This window comes from Chiloscyllium plagiosum, unplaced genomic scaffold (genome assembly GCF_037043375.1).
Source record: "Chiloscyllium plagiosum isolate Xiang-an unplaced genomic scaffold, Cpla_swu_hap1 HiC_scaffold_7, whole genome shotgun sequence".
NCBI lineage: Eukaryota > Metazoa > Chordata > Chondrichthyes > Orectolobiformes > Hemiscylliidae > Chiloscyllium > Chiloscyllium plagiosum.
In genome coordinates, this window is record NW_028270145.1 from 49026144 (window position 1) to 49045503 (window position 19360).

At 39.6% G+C, this 19360-nt stretch overlaps 1 protein-coding gene across 1 annotated transcript in view; it reads left to right on the forward strand.

Moving 5' to 3' along the window:
* The window catches only part of LOC122551515 (dual 3',5'-cyclic-AMP and -GMP phosphodiesterase 11A-like), a 411702-nt gene that overhangs the window by 343123 nt on the left and 49219 nt on the right, over positions 1 to 19360 (forward strand). The window contains exon 15 of the mRNA XM_043693531.2: positions 13030 to 13130. Coding sequence (XP_043549466.1) covers positions 13030 to 13130 — 101 coding nt within the window. The remainder of the gene's footprint in view (positions 1 to 13029; positions 13131 to 19360) is intronic.

Here is a 19360-nt window from a genome sequence, read left to right on the forward strand (position 1 = left end):
TGCAAAGGAATGTTTTGGGTCATTAATACAGTACAACAAAACTTCTAGTCTTTTGGATGTGGTCTGCAGCACTAGGATAATTTGCTATAAGAAAGAAACATGAAACCTCACTGAGTAAGTTGATCAAAGCCAGTTAAAGCAAAACTAAGTCAGTCAGCCGAGTATGAGCTGAACATTCTGAAATATCAGATGGCTCAATGGCCCAGACCTGTTACCATATAAAGCCATTTACTTTTTAATGCTTCAAATCAACATCCTGACCATATCTAATACCCTCTCATTTCCAGGTTAGTTTGACATTCTATTTTTGCTGTATTTATTGTGTACATATAAAATAAAAGCCAGAGCCTGCCATTACAAAATACTGCATTTCAATGGGTTTACTTAAAGTGTTGAAGTGAAAATCCACATCGACTCTGAAAGATATATCAAATGTTCACCTTCCAGCTAAATAACTCCACGGAAACCATTCTAGATGTTGTGAATTGTTATATAATTTACTTCTTCAAACTTCTGAGTAATTCAGTCTCTTCTGCAGCTTCCCTGATGCTAATTTTAGCGTTAACCTTCTTTTGACAATTGTAAAACAAAACAACAAAGTCTGTCAAAGAACTCTTTGAAATTCCTTACTATTTCAGAGGAATCAGAAGGAAAATGATTCTCACTTGACATCAGAAAAAAAACATAAATTTTGCTCTGCATTTTGAAATTTTATGCAGACTTCAAACTATTGAGATTAACATTTGAAGTTAAACATTTTCATTCAACAAATAATTATTAATAATCAAGTAAATCATTTATTTTTTCTGGTTACAGCTGGGGGGGGTGACAAAGTTTAATTTGACAGCAAATTTTTATAACTAATCCTGCAAAGTACAAAAGCCACAAAGTATTAATAAACATGGAACATTGACTGAACGTTTTGATGATTTGAGCTGTGAAGCTACATTTTCCTAATGTATTTATTGGTAACTAACCAAACCCCATGATAGTTCATCAACTACAATGGCTCAAATCGCTGTCAAAATAGTGCCAAAAATTGCAAAGACTAAAGGAAACTCAGATGAGCTCAGATACTAATGTACAAGTTAGCAACAGAAGTAGGCCATTCATCCCCTTGAGCCTCCTCTACCATTCAATAAGATCATGGCAATCTGTTTGTGGCCTCACCTGCCCCTGATCCCCTTTAGCTCCTTTGATGCTAATCAATCTACCTTTAAAAATAGTCTGCTCTCCCCATTCTCTGAGGAGAGTTCCATAGATTCATGACCTTTTGAGAGAAAAGTTCTCCTCATCTCCATCTTATAAGAGATCACTTATGTTGTAACTGTGTTCCCTCTTACTCCTAAAAGGAGAAGCATCCTTTCAGCATTCACTCTGTCAAGTCCTATCTGGATCTTCTTACTTCACATTCTTCTAAACTCTAAAGGATATAGGTCCAACCTCTCTTCATAGCTAACCATTTCCTCTTATGTATTAGTGTACTGAAACTTCTCTGAACTGCTTCTTATGTATTTACATCCTTTTTTAAATACGAAGTCTAATGCTGTACCCAATACTCTAGATGTGGTCTGAGCACACTCTGTACAGCTGTCATAAAACATTGCTACTTATATATTCCAATCCCCTTGCAAGCATGAACATGTTCAATTTATCTTCCTAATGACTTGCTGAAACTACTTTGTGGTTCATCTATTGTAACAATACATTGCTTTTTGTTTTTCCTGTTAAAGTGAGCAAGTTCACTTTTTACCACAAGGAGTTCCCTTTCCCAAAATTCTGTCCACTGACTTATCTGTATTCATTTGCGGACTCCAAATTGTCCAATATGCTGCCAAACCAAGCCTGCACCTCAACATGTAGTAAGTTTTCTACTACCATTCTTTTGAAATGTAGGAATCTAGAGCCTGTTGTATTGAACAAGACGTAGTTTATTGCACATCAGGAGCAAGTTACAGGTCACATTGATATGATAGAGATTTGACAAAGAAGATGAGGAGGATTTGGATGTTAGGGTCAGAGGAGTAGAATCTAAGTTGTTCTGCTCAGAAGTCCATGTGATGTTACTAAAGTGAGTGGTGCTTATGGCATTTCTCGGTATTAACCATTTTAGGCTTATATATATCTTTACCCAAGCCTTAAACCTATTATTACTATTATATGTTTCTGTATATAATTACATTTACCAATACCCCATTTTCCCCCAAAGTCTCTGACTTTACAAATTCAGGTGAGTTAGATATTTCCCAATCCTCCAAGAATGTGTTTTCTTCAGAATTGCAAGATTGGTTATTTGCTGGGTGGAAAACTGTTGTCTTTGATTTTCTCTCCTGAGAGTTTGAGGTTTGTAGGACCCTTTCAACTAGAGTACCTTTAATCTCTTGGATTTCCTTTGTGCAGTAGGCGTCCATGCTGAAATGAACAATTTCTTCTGTGTAATATGCTGAAGATCTGAAACAGGCAATCTCTTCTTTGTAGTTTCTTCAATGATTGGATTTTGGTTGTCCCTTCGCAGTGGTGGATCTGTGGTGTTGTAAATGCCACAGCTTTGATCTGCATCAGCAGATTCCTATTCTTAATCTGCCTCTAAGTCAATGTTGAAGCATGTTGACCCTCCACTTGAAAGTTTTATTAGTTTGGACATTCTCTCATGCCCCATCAGTGACTACATTATTTGCAAAACCAACATGTTCCTTCACTGGTCAAGCTATTTGAGGGTTGATTCTTGCTCAGCAGGATATCTGTCACTGTTATTGAGGATTCTTCCTGGGAAGATAATGAAGTCAAATGTTTAGCTTCAACTTGTTTCTTCAGAGTCATGTCAGCATTTAACATCAGGTTTAAATCTATCACAGCTATTTGCTCACCAAGACGTGTTACATTCTGAATTACATCAGTTAAAGATTTATCAATCGGCAAAAGTGGTAGGTCCTGTTCATTGGCTATCTTATTGCTTATGGCTCCTCCCACACCTTGCTGATTCATGCAGTCTGAATTAATTTTGTTATTGATAGCAGTGAAAAATATTTCTACCAAATCAGTGTAGTTATAGATTCCCATCTCATTGACTGTATCAAACAAATTTCTTAAGCTAACATAACGAACCTCAATGAACTTTCATTTATATTCTGCCGTGAGTCTAGACCACTCTATGAAATCCTCTACTAGCTGTCCTTTGACTGGGTGTTCCTTGACCAGATACAGTATTTTGTTTCTGGCTGTTTCATGATGAGTTTGTATTTGACTTTAACTAGTTTAACTCCTTCATCATTTGAAGAAGATTGAGTTGAAGATGCATATTCCTACTTGAATGAGAATTCTTGATTGTGAAGTACATGCACATTTTCTACTGTTTGTATCCCTTGGAGATACCTTTAATCTGCAGTGATACGCTTCCCGGATCATGCATTCCGTTGTCTGTTGACAGTGTTTTCTCTATTGTGGCTCACTATTTGATTGTATCGTGACAAATAGTCATTTGGTCACACAAAATTTGAGTATTACTGAAAAATGACATATTTTATGTGTCACATTAGGACATTTCACAAGCATACAAATTCAAGGGGAAAACTGACATTTACCCTGCATGAAAGGAGAGTGCCGGTTGGTTAGCAAGTGGACTCTGACTGTTAGAGGTGTTGCCATGGAGAATGCAGCTATTAATGCTGGCTGGCAGTTAATAGCCATTTAAATTTTAAACCAGAGCTGATTGATTAGGGCATTGCCCTGAGAAATGAAAAGCAAATGTCTGTCACCTTTTTTTTTAGATTACTTACAGCGTGGAAACAGGTCCTTCGGCCCAACAAGTCCACACTGACCCGCCGAAGCGCAACCCATCCAGACTCATTCCCCTACATTTACTCTTTCACCTAACACTATGGGCAATTTAGCATGGCCAATTCACCTAACCTGCACATTTTTGGACTGTAGGAGGAAACCGGAGCACCCGGAGGAAACCCACGCAGACACGGGGAGAATGTGCAAACTCCACACAGAGAGTCGCCTGAGGCGGGAAATCTGGCGCTGTGAGGCAGCACTGCTAACCACTGTGCCACCGTGCCGCCCACTATGCCACCGTGCCGCCCAACTGTTGAGTTGGAACAGGCACAGTGTGAAATTTTGTGAAATGTCCTGATGAGAGCAAGATGAGAAGTTTCAGCATTAATGTAGAGACATTTGACCAAGCATCTAACTGAAATTCATGAGATGACTTTTGACACAAGTACCAGTTTAACAAAGTCTGCATCACCTATTTTCCCAAGTAATGCTTAAGATTTTCTTCTGTTGTAGGCTGTCTACCACACTTACCACTTAGTGGTTGTAGATATTTGACTTTTTAATATTCGGTGAATGTACCTTATTTCTGCACAGTTTCTGATAATGACCTATTGTGTGACAGATGAAACATTCACTTTAATAAATGGGCACTATCTCTGCTATAAGGTTTCGTTGCTTCACAGTGCTGACCAGGACTCTTATTGGCTGATGCCTGCCCTACTCACTGTCTTGGTTCCTCACTTGTTTCTTTAGTGGTCTTATACCTTAAAAATTGAATGGAGTCTCTGAAGTCCTGTGCCAAGATGGATCTTCTTGTTTTAGTATTGATCTGTATGCTTCGTGACTTCTGCTTCTTCTAGATTCAGGTCTTCTTTTGATTATAATAAATCTCAGAAAGACTCATCAGCAGTTCCAACAAAAAGTCTACTTTTACAAATTCAGGTATTAAATCACTGTGGTCTCAGTTCTCCACTAATCTGTCAAGATCTCTAATGAAATTATTTGTGGATTGTCCTGGAAGTGTATTGTTCTATAAAATCTTGCTCTTTCAAGAATTTTGTTTGCTCTCTGATTAAGGTAATTGTAAAAAACTTTAACTACATCTTTAAAACTATCTATGAAAATACACATTAGAAGCCGTAGTCGGCCATATGGTCCCTCACGCTTGGTTCAGCATTCAATCAGATTATAAAATAAAAATTGAAAGAATTGTAGATGCTGAAAATCAGAAACAAAAACAGAAATTGCTGGAAAACCTCAGCAGGTCTGACAGCAGCTGTGAAGAGAAGTCAGTGGGTTAACATTTCGGATTGAGTGACCCTTCCTCAGAGGAAGGATTCTGAGGAAGGGTCACTCGACCCGAAATGTTAACTCTGATTTCTGACCACAGATGCTGATAGACCTGCTGAGCTTTTCCAGCAATATCTGTTTTTGCTTCATTCAGGTTATGGCTGATCTGTTTGTGTTTCGATTTGCACATTGTAATCTACATTGATAATCTTCAATTCCCTTGCCTAACAAAAAATCTATCTACGTCTACCTCAAAAATAATCAGGAACCCACTTCCTTGACATTCTGAGTCAAGGAGTTCCAAAGTTGCACAACCATCTGAGAGAAAAATATTCTCCTAATTGTTGTCTGAAAACAATGATCCCTACCTTTTAAACAATTCCCATGGTTCTGGGCACATCTACAAAAGGAAACATTCTTTTCTCATTATTCAATGGGGAAGAGTATGTTGATAATCAATCCCCACTATTTCACAAGTCAACATAAACTACTGAAGTTGCAGTGTGGAATTCACTCCAAGTTTTGCCATTAACAGGAAAATAACTATTTATTATAAACAAATGTGTCCTTTAACAAATGGCAAGGAAAACATTACTCATTATTATTCGTTACTACAGTGCATTTTAATATACTCCTTTAAAATCCCAAAAATGCACACATTCATCCATAAATGAGACAAACAAAAACAATTTGACACAAATACTATGGGTGGAAAAATATAACTAAGTAAAAAACCAATTCTGCAGCTCAAGAGTACAGAGTACAAGAGACAGGATGAACTGTTTCTCAGAGGTCTTTTGATACCTTTTTAGTGATTGTGACAGAACATTGTCTATAATAGTCAATATTTGATTCTATGGCTGATCAGGTGGTCTTCATCTTGTATGAGAACTCTCTCTTTTCAGCGTCTTCACACTTTGTCATTTTTAACTGGCAAAGAGGGAGATGCTGAGAGATGTCACATGCTTACAGCCTTCTGCATGTCTCCGAGTACGCTGCTCTCACAGGAATGGAACAAGTTACAGCTGGACCAAACCAAAGGATGTTGTTAGGCTGTTTTTTTCTTTAACTCAAAGACTTCTGGTTCCACTCTGCCTCATAAAGTCTCCACCTTGCTGCTGTAAAAAGTAACGTAATCTCATGTGGCTAAAGTGTGCACCATAAAATCTCACCTGATCTTCAAGTTACAAAACTCTCCCAGTACTTTTAGATATATGGCAGTCCAACTTCCATTTTCCCCATATATAGTCCAAAAGGAGAAAGAAAAATGTGGCCCCTGCCATTTTCAACATTCACTTTAGCAATATTGTTCAGGATCTTATTTCTACTTCAGTCTGCCCTCACTCTTCTAAACTCCAGTGGTAACAAATCCAGCTTGTCGAACCTTTCCTGAAAAGACAACCACGCTCATTGTAGGTATCAATTTAAAAACTGTCTCTGAATGGACCAACTACAACATCTTTTCCTAAATAAGGAGAAAAAAACCATACACGATATTTGAGATGTGGTCTCACCAATGCCCTCTACAACAAATAGATAACATTCATTACCTTTATATTCAATTTTTCCTCATTATTCACTGTGGTACCTGCATATTAGATTAGATTCCCTACAGCGTGGAAACAGGCCCTTCAGCCCAACCAGTCCACACCAACCCTCCGAACTGTAACCCACCCAGTCCCATTTCCCACTGACTAATGCACCTAACACTATGGGCAATTAAGCATGGCCAAATCACCTGACCTGCACAACTTTGGACTGTGGGAGGAAACCGGGGCACCCGGAGGAAACCCACACAGACACGAGGAGAATGTGCAAACTCCACACAGACAGTCACCCAAGGCTAGAATTGAACCTGGGACCCTGGTGCTGTGAGGCAACAGTGCTAACCACTGAGCCACCGCGCTGCCCATCAGCAATATTTGACTCAAGTTCTAGATTGATCTGCAGCTCAGAATTACACAGCTGTTCTCAAACTAAATGATCCTTTTTTTATTCTTCCTGCCAAAATGAACAACTTCATATCTTTCCACGTTAACTCTCATTTACCAGATTTTTACACATTCACTCAAGCTATCTACAACAGACTGTATCCATGATATGTTAGCTTCACAAGAAATGTGCCTTTCTACCTTGCGTTATGGGCAAATTTAGCTACCATGTCTTTGCTCTCCTTATCTAAGTCATTAATTGTAGTAGTTGATGCCCCAACGCAGATCAATGTGGGACTCCACTCAACACATTACAGCCAATCAAAAACCAACTCATTACAGAGGCTAATGCATTTGTGAAATTCTTTACCATTGTGAGCTGTAGAGGTTGGTTTGTTAAATATATTCACGACTGAGACAGGTTGGTTTTAAATCAGTATGGGAATCAGGGTTATAGGGAAAATGCAGGAAAGTGGAATTAAGGATTCTCAGATCAGCCACAATCACATGGAATGCTGGAGCAGATTTAATGGGCCGAATGGCCAATGTTTGCTCCTACATGTGGTGGTCCTATGGTCTTGTACTCTGTTTTCTGACAGCCAGACAACCTTCTATCCATGCTTAAATGTTACCCCTAAGCCATGAACTTCTACTATGGCACTTTGTCAAATGCCTTCTGAACATCCAAGTCCAGTTTGTTCTCAGGTTCCCCTTTCACAGTGAATGTTACTTCCCCATAAATTGGTTAAACACCTTTTCCCTTTCACAGGACCATGCTGATTCTTCCTGATTACTTTGTGCTGAATCTTACAGGTTTTTTTTTGGCTTAGTGTCAATCTCATTGATGTTCATGGAGAATGTTTTCACTGCATGTAAACAATCGCCTCATTAACAGCATACCCCAACATCATGGAGCCCCTCGCGCCCATTTCTAGCCACATCTTACCACATGCCATTCCCAGAAGAACCCACTACTCACCAGATATCCACCAAAGACCAGCATCCCTGGCACCTGGTGTTAAAATGGGCATACTGCACCTAGGTGAGCCCGGCTATTCTGAAATTGCTCTTCTTGGTAATACATAGTCGTACTGAAGATGTTGGAGAAAGGGAAAATGATGCTCCAGGGACCTGGAATTTCTGGTGGATGGTGTGGTCCCCTTCATTGCCTCCACATCTTAGCATCTTGATTTGAGGTCACCATTCCAGTCAGTGTGGTCTCCACAGTCTAGAGAAATGGTTAATAGTGCTGTTAAAAAGGTCAATACCTTCTACGTTTTGCTGGAGTAAATGTCACACTCTTGGCTCTGCAAATTCACACTCACTCCGTCTGAGCTACTGTTCCCACATCCCACTAGGACTCATGCTCTACCACTCTCACTGTTCCCTGCAATGACTTCACTCACTCACTTTCATTCACCCCCCCGCCCACCCCTCAGTCTCCCCCACCACTAACTCTGCATGCCCTCTGCACTGTATTCTCACTCGCAAAGGACACCTACCACCTTTCAATCACCTGCACCAGCACCTGACAGCCATGTTGGCCATGTCCATCACACACTATCTCTCCCTTTTTTTCTCACTCCAAGAGAAAACAGCCCAAAACAGGACAGGAAGACGCAGGATGGGTGAAGGGATGACCAAAATTAGGCTCTTCGACTCGTTATGAAGAAAGAATCCTGTCCGTCACTGGAAAAGACTGGGGCTGCTCCTGTGGGGATGCCTAGACATCAAAAGTCCTGCCAACTGGGTAAGTGCCATTCTTCATTCCACTGCCACTCCCACAGTGATCACACTGTTTTTCTCTCATTCATGGCACACCACTGCTGAACATTGGCCACAATATCTTCTCTCCCTTGTGTCTTGCAGGTACCAGCAGCTTGTCCACGGCCTTGACAGAACAAGATTTCCAAGGCTTCAGAGGAAGCATCAGCAAGGCAACCTCCTGCAGCCCCTACCAGCCCAAATATTGGCCCCTCAGCAGGAAAGTCATGTTTAGAAAATTTGGGGGCACAAGCAGATGAGTACATCACTGCTTCATCTCTGCAACTGGCTGAGGAAGAAGCATCCTGGGCCACTGACAATCTGGGGACTGTTAGAGACCAGACATTTGCTCTGGACCAGACAGGAAACGAGCCTGGGGTGTCAGCAATCAAGAATGTGCAGGGAGGACCCAGAACAGCAGGCAGATATGTGCGACACAATGATTTTCATTGCCCAGAGGCTACAACTGTGCAGCTAAGCAGTGGGGGTGCAGCTCCCTCAAACGCACATCAGCCTCCATGGACAGATTGGTGGTTGCCATGGAAAGCCAAGCCAAGAAGATGCAAAAACCCCTCGACTGATGACTGTTGACCAGCAAGGCAAGATACTATTCTGTGACTGCACTAATTGGCATGGGGAGGCAAGCTAAGGCAGTGATACTGTGAGCATTTAGGTAGACACTAAGGAAGTTAATGCTAAGAAAGTATGCAAGCAGCCTTGAGATTCAGTCTGGCCCAGTCCTTGAGCTGGGTCCTTTTGTGCAAAGTGTCCTTACAGCAGTCTTTCCGTGCCAGTTGGTGGTGCCCCGTGCAATGACAGTCTCTACTGAAACAGTCTGCAAGTAGATTGGAGAGATGCATAATGATCCTGAGGATTGGAAAGTTTAAAGATACCAATGTCTGTGGATAAGGAGAGCACCTAGCAGGTGCCCATGGATGGTACCCTGAGATGCTGTTATGTGGTAAGGAAGAAGGAAGCTCTTCCAAGTTGCCGGGTGCCTGCTCTGACCTCCATGTCAAGAATTCTCAGTGTTTAGTTTGCTTGTGGAGAGTGGTCAGAATGGAAAGAATTGCATATGAAAGAAATGAGATCTGCACTTAATAAGATCATTTATAACCAATCATCTCCCTTCAGAGGCAACTCCCCACTGCCAGCAAGAATCGCACCTGGACGTCTGGAATTAAAAGATGCAGTGGGCTGCTCCTAATGTTGAGATAGGCTTTGTGGATTATATGTGTGATCTTACCATACTTCCTGCTGTAGCCCATGTCGTTCAGGCTACTATAAGATTGTGCCTTAAGTTTTTTGAAGTGCCCAGCCGTAACTTCCTTGATGATCATTCCTGACATCTTCCCATTGACAGACTTTCATCTGGGCCTGGACATTTGTCAGCCAGCAGCTCCAGCAGTTTGCTCAGTACCACTTCCCTCACAATTGTAATTTCACTAAGTACACCCGTCCCTTCCATGTCCTGATTTGAAGCTATTCCTGGAATGTCTTTTGTATCCTGTATTGTGGAGACAAAAGCAAAGTACAGTATTTGTTAAATTTTACATCTTTTCTTATTATCTACTATTAACTGTCCATGCTCAATCCCTCAAAGACTAATACTCACTTTACTTACTCATTTCCTTTTTAAATACATGGAGAAACTCTTTCTATCCATTTTCATATTTCTAGCTAGCTTCCTCTCATTCACTACTTTCTTTGTCTGGAATAATTCATTTATTCATGTTCTGCTGTTCTTTACATTCTACCCCAATATGACCTATGAATCATTTGTATACAATTGTATGCTTTTTACCCAAGTTTGATGCTTTCCTCAATTTCTCTAGTTAATCACTAATGGTGAGTAATCCCCTTGGATTTTTTATCTTCTTATTAGAAATGTACTTATTCCGACTATTCTGTATTATACCTTAAAATATCTGGAACTGCAACTTGACTAGCTTAGTTAATTTCAACTAGTTTAGTTTTCATGCCGATATAGTTGCCCTTGTTTAATTTTAAAATACTAGTCTTAGATCCACTCTCTCCCTTTCAAAATTAATGTTTAATTCAATCAACTTATGTTTACTGCTATTTATGGGTGCCAGAGGTCATTAATTAATCCTGTTGCATTTCACCATACCAAGTCTAGTAAAGCCTGCTGTGTAACAGAAAGCACTGCTACAAAATCATCTGAAAGGTATTCCATGAACTCTGCAACAAAATAAAACAAAAAACTGTAGATGCTGGAGATCTGAAACAAAAACAGAAATTGCTGGTGGAACTCTTCATCAGAACTGTGAGCAGCTAGGGAACACAGCTGGGTGTTGAAGTGGCAAGCAACTGGAAACAAGGTGTTCGGCAAAGCAGACACCCAGGCTGCGTTTTATCTCCTCAATGTACAAGAGATCACACTGTAAGTAATGAATACATAGACTAAAGAACAGGTAAATCATTGCTTCACCTGGCAGGTGCTTGGATGGTGAGGAGAGAGGAGCTAAACAGGCAGTCTCACACCTTCTGCGATTGCATGGGAAGGTGCTGTGAACTCTGCATCCAGGGCTACCATTAGGTAAAAACAATGACTGCAGATGCTGAAACCCCCACATTCTGGATTAGTGGTGCTAGAAGAGCACAGCAGTTCAGGCAGCATCCGAGGAGCAGTAAAATCGACGTTTCGGGCAAAAGCCCTTCATCAGGAATGAGGGGTTTTTGCCCGAAATGTCGATTTTACTGCTCCTCGGATGCTGCCTGAACTGCTGTGCTCTTCCAGCACCACTAATCCAGAATCCAGGCTATCATTACCAATCTGATTTTCCCAGTTTATATGTAAAGGCACCCTAAATTATTGCAGTCCCTTTACTACAGGCAGCTAATATGTATATATTTCTCCTGCTGTGTGATTACTGTTAGCATTGTAGACTACTCCCACTTCATTCCCTTATTTTTCTTCATCTTCACCCAAATTGATACTACATTCTAATCTCCTGAACCAAAGTCATCTCTAAATATTGCACCAATGCCATACTTGATTGAGTGTGCTACTGTTTCACTTTTACCTGGCTTACTCTCACTGGTATTTGATGTATAGAACAGCATATACAAGGACAAATCAGCAGAGACATGGGAACACTACCACTTACAAGTTCTCCTCCAAGCTACCCACTATCCTGATTTGGAAATATATTGCTGCTCCTTCAGATTAAAATCCTGGATGCCCCTCCTTCAGAGCACTGTGGGAGAACCTACACCCAAATAGATGCAACGTTTCAAAAGGACAACTTACCCTATCACCACCTTATCGAGGGCGACTAGGGATGGTCAATAAATGCTGGCCCAGCTAGAGATTATAACATCTCATGAATGATTTTAAAAAAACATAAGCACACCACTTATTATTTTTAAATTTCTAGTAAGTTTTTTTTGTATTCTAATGTGTCCTGCCTTCTTGTGATTAAGTGTGGAAATCAGGAAGTTGGGACTGCACTCAACTTTATGAGAAATGGTCACTTACTATCTGACACCCAAGTCAAAGGCATTGAGCTGCGTTAGGTTTACATGTTTGAATTATAAATTTGAAGTAAACTTGCTGTAGAGAGGACAACATTTTTCTGATCACTCATTTTGCCGGTTCCTGGTGAAAAAATCAACTGAGGATTCAATCCACTTCTGCAGACTCTGCCAGAGCATTAAATGGCCCAGGGTGAATTTTCCACACCTACACGGGGAGAATGCCCCAGCTCTGCAAACTGCCCACTATCTCTGGCCCCACTGGGAGTGGTGGTCAATACTGGGACTACAGCCAATCCAAGCATCACTGGAGTCAGACAGTAGGTAGAATTTTGCTTCTCCGTGTAGGCAGAATGTTTATTGTCAAGAGAACACAGATGAGACTGGTAACCCGGGGCTGTGGACCACATCTTGAGTCTGCCCTCCAATGGGCCAAGGAAGGGCCATAAATGAACTTTGAAATAATTTGCTTAACCAAATAAGTGCCACTTTAACCTATTGGAATTATGTCACATCTGATATTACGTGCAGACGTTAATTGGGGGAGGTTTGCCTGCTAACTGCAGCTGGTCTGCAGGATCCCTGTGACAGTTAAGAGTTTAATTTGCAGCAGGAACCCTACAGCCATGGCTCCCAACTCCACATGAGGCATTTAATTCTAAGCCCTCCCAGCAGGCTGGCATGGGTGGGGTACAGTGTTCTCAATGTTCTGTAATCAACCGTATAATAATATTTTTAACAGCTTATTTTTTCCTTTCCCTCATGACAGGGTCACAATATTTTTGCAAGTCTGTCTTCCAGGGTGTATAGTGACATCATGCAGCTTTTGAAACAGTCAATACTAGCAACTGATCTGACACTCTACTTTGAGTAGGTATTCGTCTTTTTTTTTATTTTAATACAGCAGCCATGCCTATGTTTATCTGAAAGTAAATCCTAAGGTTAACAAAGATACCTTTACGCAAGTTATATTTATAGATTTGATGGGGTCTTCGATGTTGAATTGAGTTGGCTGTCCTTGACATTCCTTGATTTCAGCTAATAAATTTAAATTAACCTTTGAGGGAACACAGCAGAAGTTTACCAGTCTTTATTGCAATCAGACAACAGGATCAGTGCTTCCATACATAAATTAAACCTGTTACGATTTTCAATACTAGAAATACCAACATTTTTGGAATTATAAAATGACACTAAAAATAAAGATAAAATGTTAAATTGAGGAACAGACAGGGTTGTAAAGAGAGAGCAGTATTATCTTTTGATTATACTAACCAAGAGACAATGGAACAATGTAGCTGATTTTATGTGCTATGTGACAGGCATTACTTTGGGTAAACAGTGAAAGACAAAAGTGAAGAACGTTTTCGATCACTTTTCATGGTATTGAATTAGTTTTTACACCAATTAACACTAATTATTGAATACAGCACAGAAAGAGGTCATGAGGCATGTCATATCTGTGTCAGCTCTTTGGCAGAGTGATCCAATTAATCTCTCACCCCTGCTTTTTCCCCAGAGCCCTTTATTTCTTTCCCTTAAATATTACTTTTGAATCTGCTTCCACCACCTTTCAAGCTGTGCATTTCAGATCATCACATATCACTTTTTTAAAAGTGTCCTCATGCCACCTCTTGCGAATTATCTTAAATCTGTTCTCTGTTGCCAACAGTTATGGTAACTATTGTATGGAGAACCTGCCCACCTTTTGTACTTTCTTTACATAACTGAAGTCTCTTGCTATAGAATAATTCTAGTAAATTTCCCTTGCACGCTCTCTAAATTCTTAATATTCTTCGAAAGATTAGGGGCCGGAACTGAGGCACATTACACCATCTGACGTCTAACAGGTCATTTTTGTTTTGTAATTTATTCTTCTATTAAAAAGTCTACGATCTTATTAAACACAATATGGGGTTTGAAAATAAATGAAGAAATTAGTTGAAAGGTAAACACTTTCTGAAATGGACCAATATGGGTGATATGTTTCGTATCACTAATTCAGCAGTCAGCTCATTTTAAACTTATATTTGCAGCAATTTTAGAGCATGAACTTCTGCAGGAGACGCTCACCTTTAAGATTATATTAATTCAAGTTTCTGCCTTTCAAGCACTGAAAGGAATCATATTTAAAATTGAGGTTGTAAAGTTGAGGTTTATTGTAAGTATTACAAGGTCAAAATACATCAAAATAGTACTTCATTAGCACAGAGTCAGAGACATCCGACTGTGAACGGAGAAATGAAAAGCAAGATGAAATTTTAAAATGAAAGGTTAAAAGGGTAATGCAGCATTCAAGAAGCAGGAGAATCGACGTTTCTGGCATGAGCCCTTCTTCAGGAATGAAGAAGGGCTTATGCCTGAAATGTCGATTCTCCTGCTCCTTGGACACTGCCTGACCTGCTGCACTTTTCCAGCAACACATTTTCAGCTCTGATCTCCAGCATCTGTACTCCTCACTTTCTCCTAAAAGGGTAACGGCCATACTCTCTTCTGTCAAACTTGCACAGATGTGATTATTGTCCAAGTCTGAAGAGGTTACTGCATCTTCACATGTTGACAGCATCAGTGCAACAATTTTATCATTTCATTGGCTAAATCTTGATGGTAGATTTATTAGCTAAATTAAATTCAAAACCCAAAGGCACTGGAATTGAACCAAATTTCTAAATTAACCCTTAGATATTTTTTGTATGAATTTTATCTGCCCTGGCTTGACAGGATGAGAGGTTTCATGACAAGTAAGATCAGCCAAGATTGAAATCCTGGACCAGGTTTTTCAAGGAGTGGCACATACCCTTCCAATTTTTTTTCCAAAAGAAGCAAGCTCTGGGTTTCTGACAGGAGGCAGGAATTGTACCCAGTAGAGACTCTTCCAATGTGTGTGCTCTCTTTGCAGTTCCTTCAGCGTCTTTTTCCTGTGTTTTATTACCTCTCACCCTTCCTGTGTTGAAGCACTCAATGGTTTCCACCACTCATCTGTCATTGAGATATACCCTCCTTTATGACAGGCAACCACTGAAGCTGCATGGATCCTGTGCTCCCTGTTACATTTTCAGTGGAATACACAATTGCCTGAACTCTGTTTTTATTTGAACTGCTTTAAGGTGATTGCTTTCAGTAAGTGTGCATCATGGCTTAGGTCACATGGCTTATGACAAGCCAGAAAGGATATTAATGCAAATTGACTTTCCATCAAAATATCCCCTTTTCATGCAAAGAGAAACAAATCAAAAGAAATTTTCACTGTTACATAGTGAATTACTCAAGTCACCCCCTGTGCAAGCAATTGTTCTAATGTATCAGCAGAAGTATTTGTTAATCTCATTAATGTTTATTTTGTCAGTATATTTATATATCGCATGTATAGATTTTGCTCCAACACTTTTTTGTTGGAGTAATGTGCCCTCTGGTTCTGTTACAAATTATTTTCAAGTAACTCTATTGATGTACGTTGTTGCCTTAGATACCTCCTTCCTTTAACTGTGCCCAGCAGATTAGCTTTTTTTTGTTGAGGTAGGCATTAAGTTTGCTTTGTGGTCCTGAAGTTGGATCAGGTTTATCTCACACTGTTTGTTTGCCTGTTTGTCAGTCCTTGTGGTCTGTGTATCACTGTGTTTCTCTTCTGCCATGTTCAGGATTGCTAGTTTGAAATTGCAACTTGCTTCTGCTAACATGAGTGACTTTAGCTTCATGTCTAATATCAGGAGTTCCAGCTCTTCAGTTTTGTCATTACATTGGGCTCTTCAACTAATTTGTCCTTGGGTTGAACATCATTCCATCACTGAACCTCAAATTTATCTTTGAGGTTTTCATTCCAAGATTGTTAACTGGTGTAAATTTACACAATTCTGTGAAGCTCAGTATGACAGGAAGTACTAGTCTCTATCGGGCATTTCATTGGAATTATGGCAACTTTGCCTTTATTAATTTGATGCTCTCTTTCTGCTGTTCTAACTGCAATAGTTAGGAATCATTTTTCATCTTTTGACTTGATGTTGCAAATCTGCTTAAATTGGATACTGAATCTTCCAAATCTTGTCCAACAGCTCTTTATACCCACATGTAAATTGTTAGACTCATCATCTGACATCTCTTTGGATTTCATATCTATTGGGTTTTTTGCTTGTTTTGTCTTCTCCTAGCTAAACACTGGTGTGCAAAGTGGTTTTAGCTTCTTGCAGTTAAAATACTGTTTTCTCTATGCTGGACATGTGTCCTTTAGCTCTTTGTGATGGCATCTGTACTATTTGCAAATTGTCCTTTGGCTTCAGTTTTTCAGACTGTGGATACTTGCTGCTTCTTTCCAAAGTGTTGCACTAGAAAGATCTGGGCTGTTTTTCAATATAGTGGACAGGTCTGATTTGCTTAACAAAACTGTGCAGTGGCCTGGGCTCCTTCTTCACAATGTGGATAGACTTGTCATTCTCCCATGAATATATTGTAGCTGTTGACTTACAAGCTCAAAGCTTCTGCACTTGTTTATAACTTTGTGAGTGCGATTCCCTCTCCTTATCAGGAACATAATCATAAGATATCCTACCATGACAAAGATAATTCTGTGTTTGAGCTCATCTTTCAGCTGCCCAATTCACAAGATTCTGTGAGCTGTGATAAGGCAGACACATCCTGATCAAACGCTCTTTACCATCTTGAGTACTAGTATTCAACACATACCACTCATAAGTTATATTCATTTGGAATTCAAAGCATGTCCTCAAGGCTGTCAAAATTGCTCACTTTATTTTCTTCTGAGGGATTTAGGGTAGAATACAATTTTTAATAGTCTCTCCCCAACAGTTATGAATGTTTAGCTATTGTGACTGCTCTGGATTGTGAATTAAATCTGTCACATTCTTATGGGTTTGCCATTGTGAGTGAAAAACCATTAGTTATTTCTTTCATTCACCTTTCATTTTGACTGTAACCAAGAGAAACAAAACTGCTACTGGAATTCAGCTGCAGCCTGCTTCTTTGCTTCTTTTTCCTTTTTAGTATCTTCTAGGGGCTTTTAGCAACTTTCAGCAAGACTGAACAATTCTATGTTTCTTTTTTAAAAGCTATATTTCTTTATAGCTCTTCAAATTCAATGTTCTATGTTTAACTTGGCTTTGTTGGAACTGCTTGTAAAATGGTTGCTTACAGTGAGTGTGCCTCATGATTTAGGTCCTGACAACTATGTCCAGACAGGCAGGACATTAGTACAATTTGGTGTTTCCCACATCTCTGTTACCCCATCCAGCCTATAGAATTCAAGGACATCTTCAAAATAGCTTTAATCTGGATTTTTTTAAACAGGTTTAATTGCCTCACTGCTGCTGCTTTGCATGTTCCCGACCCTGCTGCCTCTGGAATTAATCCAGCAGCGGGATTACACCTGGGTTTTGGATGGATGCATTCTCCCCTTCACCACCACTTGTTATTGCCCGAAACATCGACTCTCCTGCTCCTCAGATGCTGCCTGACCTGCTGTGCTTTTCCAGCACTCCACTGTCAACTCCGCCTTCCACGTGTCAGATTCAAATATCAAAATCTGCTCCCTGCCCAAGTTAGCATGCATCCCAATCATAGCCTTAATGTCATGGCATCCTCCCTTCTGGCTAAATCAAGTTTGTTTGACTTATTCCTTTAAACACTTTGCAGCACCTGAGTACAGAGAAATGTCACGGATATTTGTGTTCCAGTTTTCCAATTGCAAAGTCCTCTTTTCCACATAAGATCCATTTTCTCCTCCCAAGTACAGTACTTTAACTGGGATTCAGTTTCTGAAAAGACAGCTTTGTGTTTCTTAACAGGAAAATCTGGTTTCAGGAATGGATGTCCATATTTTTGATATTTGAAAATCAAACATGGAAGCTCTGTTAATGTCATCAGGGTGATCAACATTTTATGATCAAGTGTTTTAAACAAAGGCCGTGTATGGGCGAAAATGAACACAATTATAAATTTAAAATAGATCCATTTCATGATCTCACATATCTGATTATTCTTGCTTCTGATGTGCTCAAATCTTTCTTTTGGTGTTCTGACCTAATTTAGTTATTGTGTTACCAATCCGTTTTCATTTATTCATTAGACTTCAATCCAAAACCAACAGGTAAACATCTGGGAACATGATAACTACTTGCTGTCATGACTAAATATGGAATGTGGTCTGTGTAGGTATAAAAAAAACTAAAACAAATTAGAGGATACGCAATATCAAATATATGAATAATTAAAACTGGCAAATCGTATCCATGTTTCAAGACAAACTTCCATTAAACTTCACTTTGGAACCATAGCAGTATTTACATCCTTACTATAATCAATGCAAATGTTCCAATCGGGTTTAATGCTTTTATATGTAAAATTCAGGATTTATAACATACTCAATACTGACATTTATTCTAAAAGTATTGAATGATCCAATGAACTCCCAAAAGAGAAACAAATTAGATCTTTGAAAAGATTTTGAAGATTGGAGCTTAAATCTTATATTTAGTTCAACCCTTGGAGTTAATATTCCAAGTATTAACTCAGCAGTGGACGTGCTGATAAAGAAGGGCCAAGATTGTAGCAATGGGGATTCTCACTGAATGATTCCACAGGTAGCTAATGGTTCAGACCTTTTGATTGTTTTTCCAGATGTTGTCTATTATTATTTGTTAGTATAGACATTTTCTAAAGAGTTCACCTAAATTACATATAAAAATAATCAAATACAAGAAAGCAATTGGAGACAGTAAGGACTGCAGATGCTGAAAGTCAGGGGTAGGGTCCCAGTGAAGGGTCCTGACCTTCCTGCTCCTCCGATGCTGTCTGACCTGGATTCAGTGGATGCAGTCTAGATCTAGAAATAAACTCATGAGGATTTGCAAGTGTGTTGATGGGAGCAAACAAACATTCAAAATAGGTAAAACGCAACTACTGGAAGTATAAAATAAAAGGGGGCCTTCATTAGTTGCGTAACACTTGCTGGTATTGAAACTGACTAACTCCAATAGTATAGAAGTCAATGTTAAAGAAAATTCAATCTCAAAATGTTTTACACCAGTTCCATCCAGGTTGAGACAGAAATTGAAAGAAACCAAAGGGCATTAACTAAATTATCTCTCACC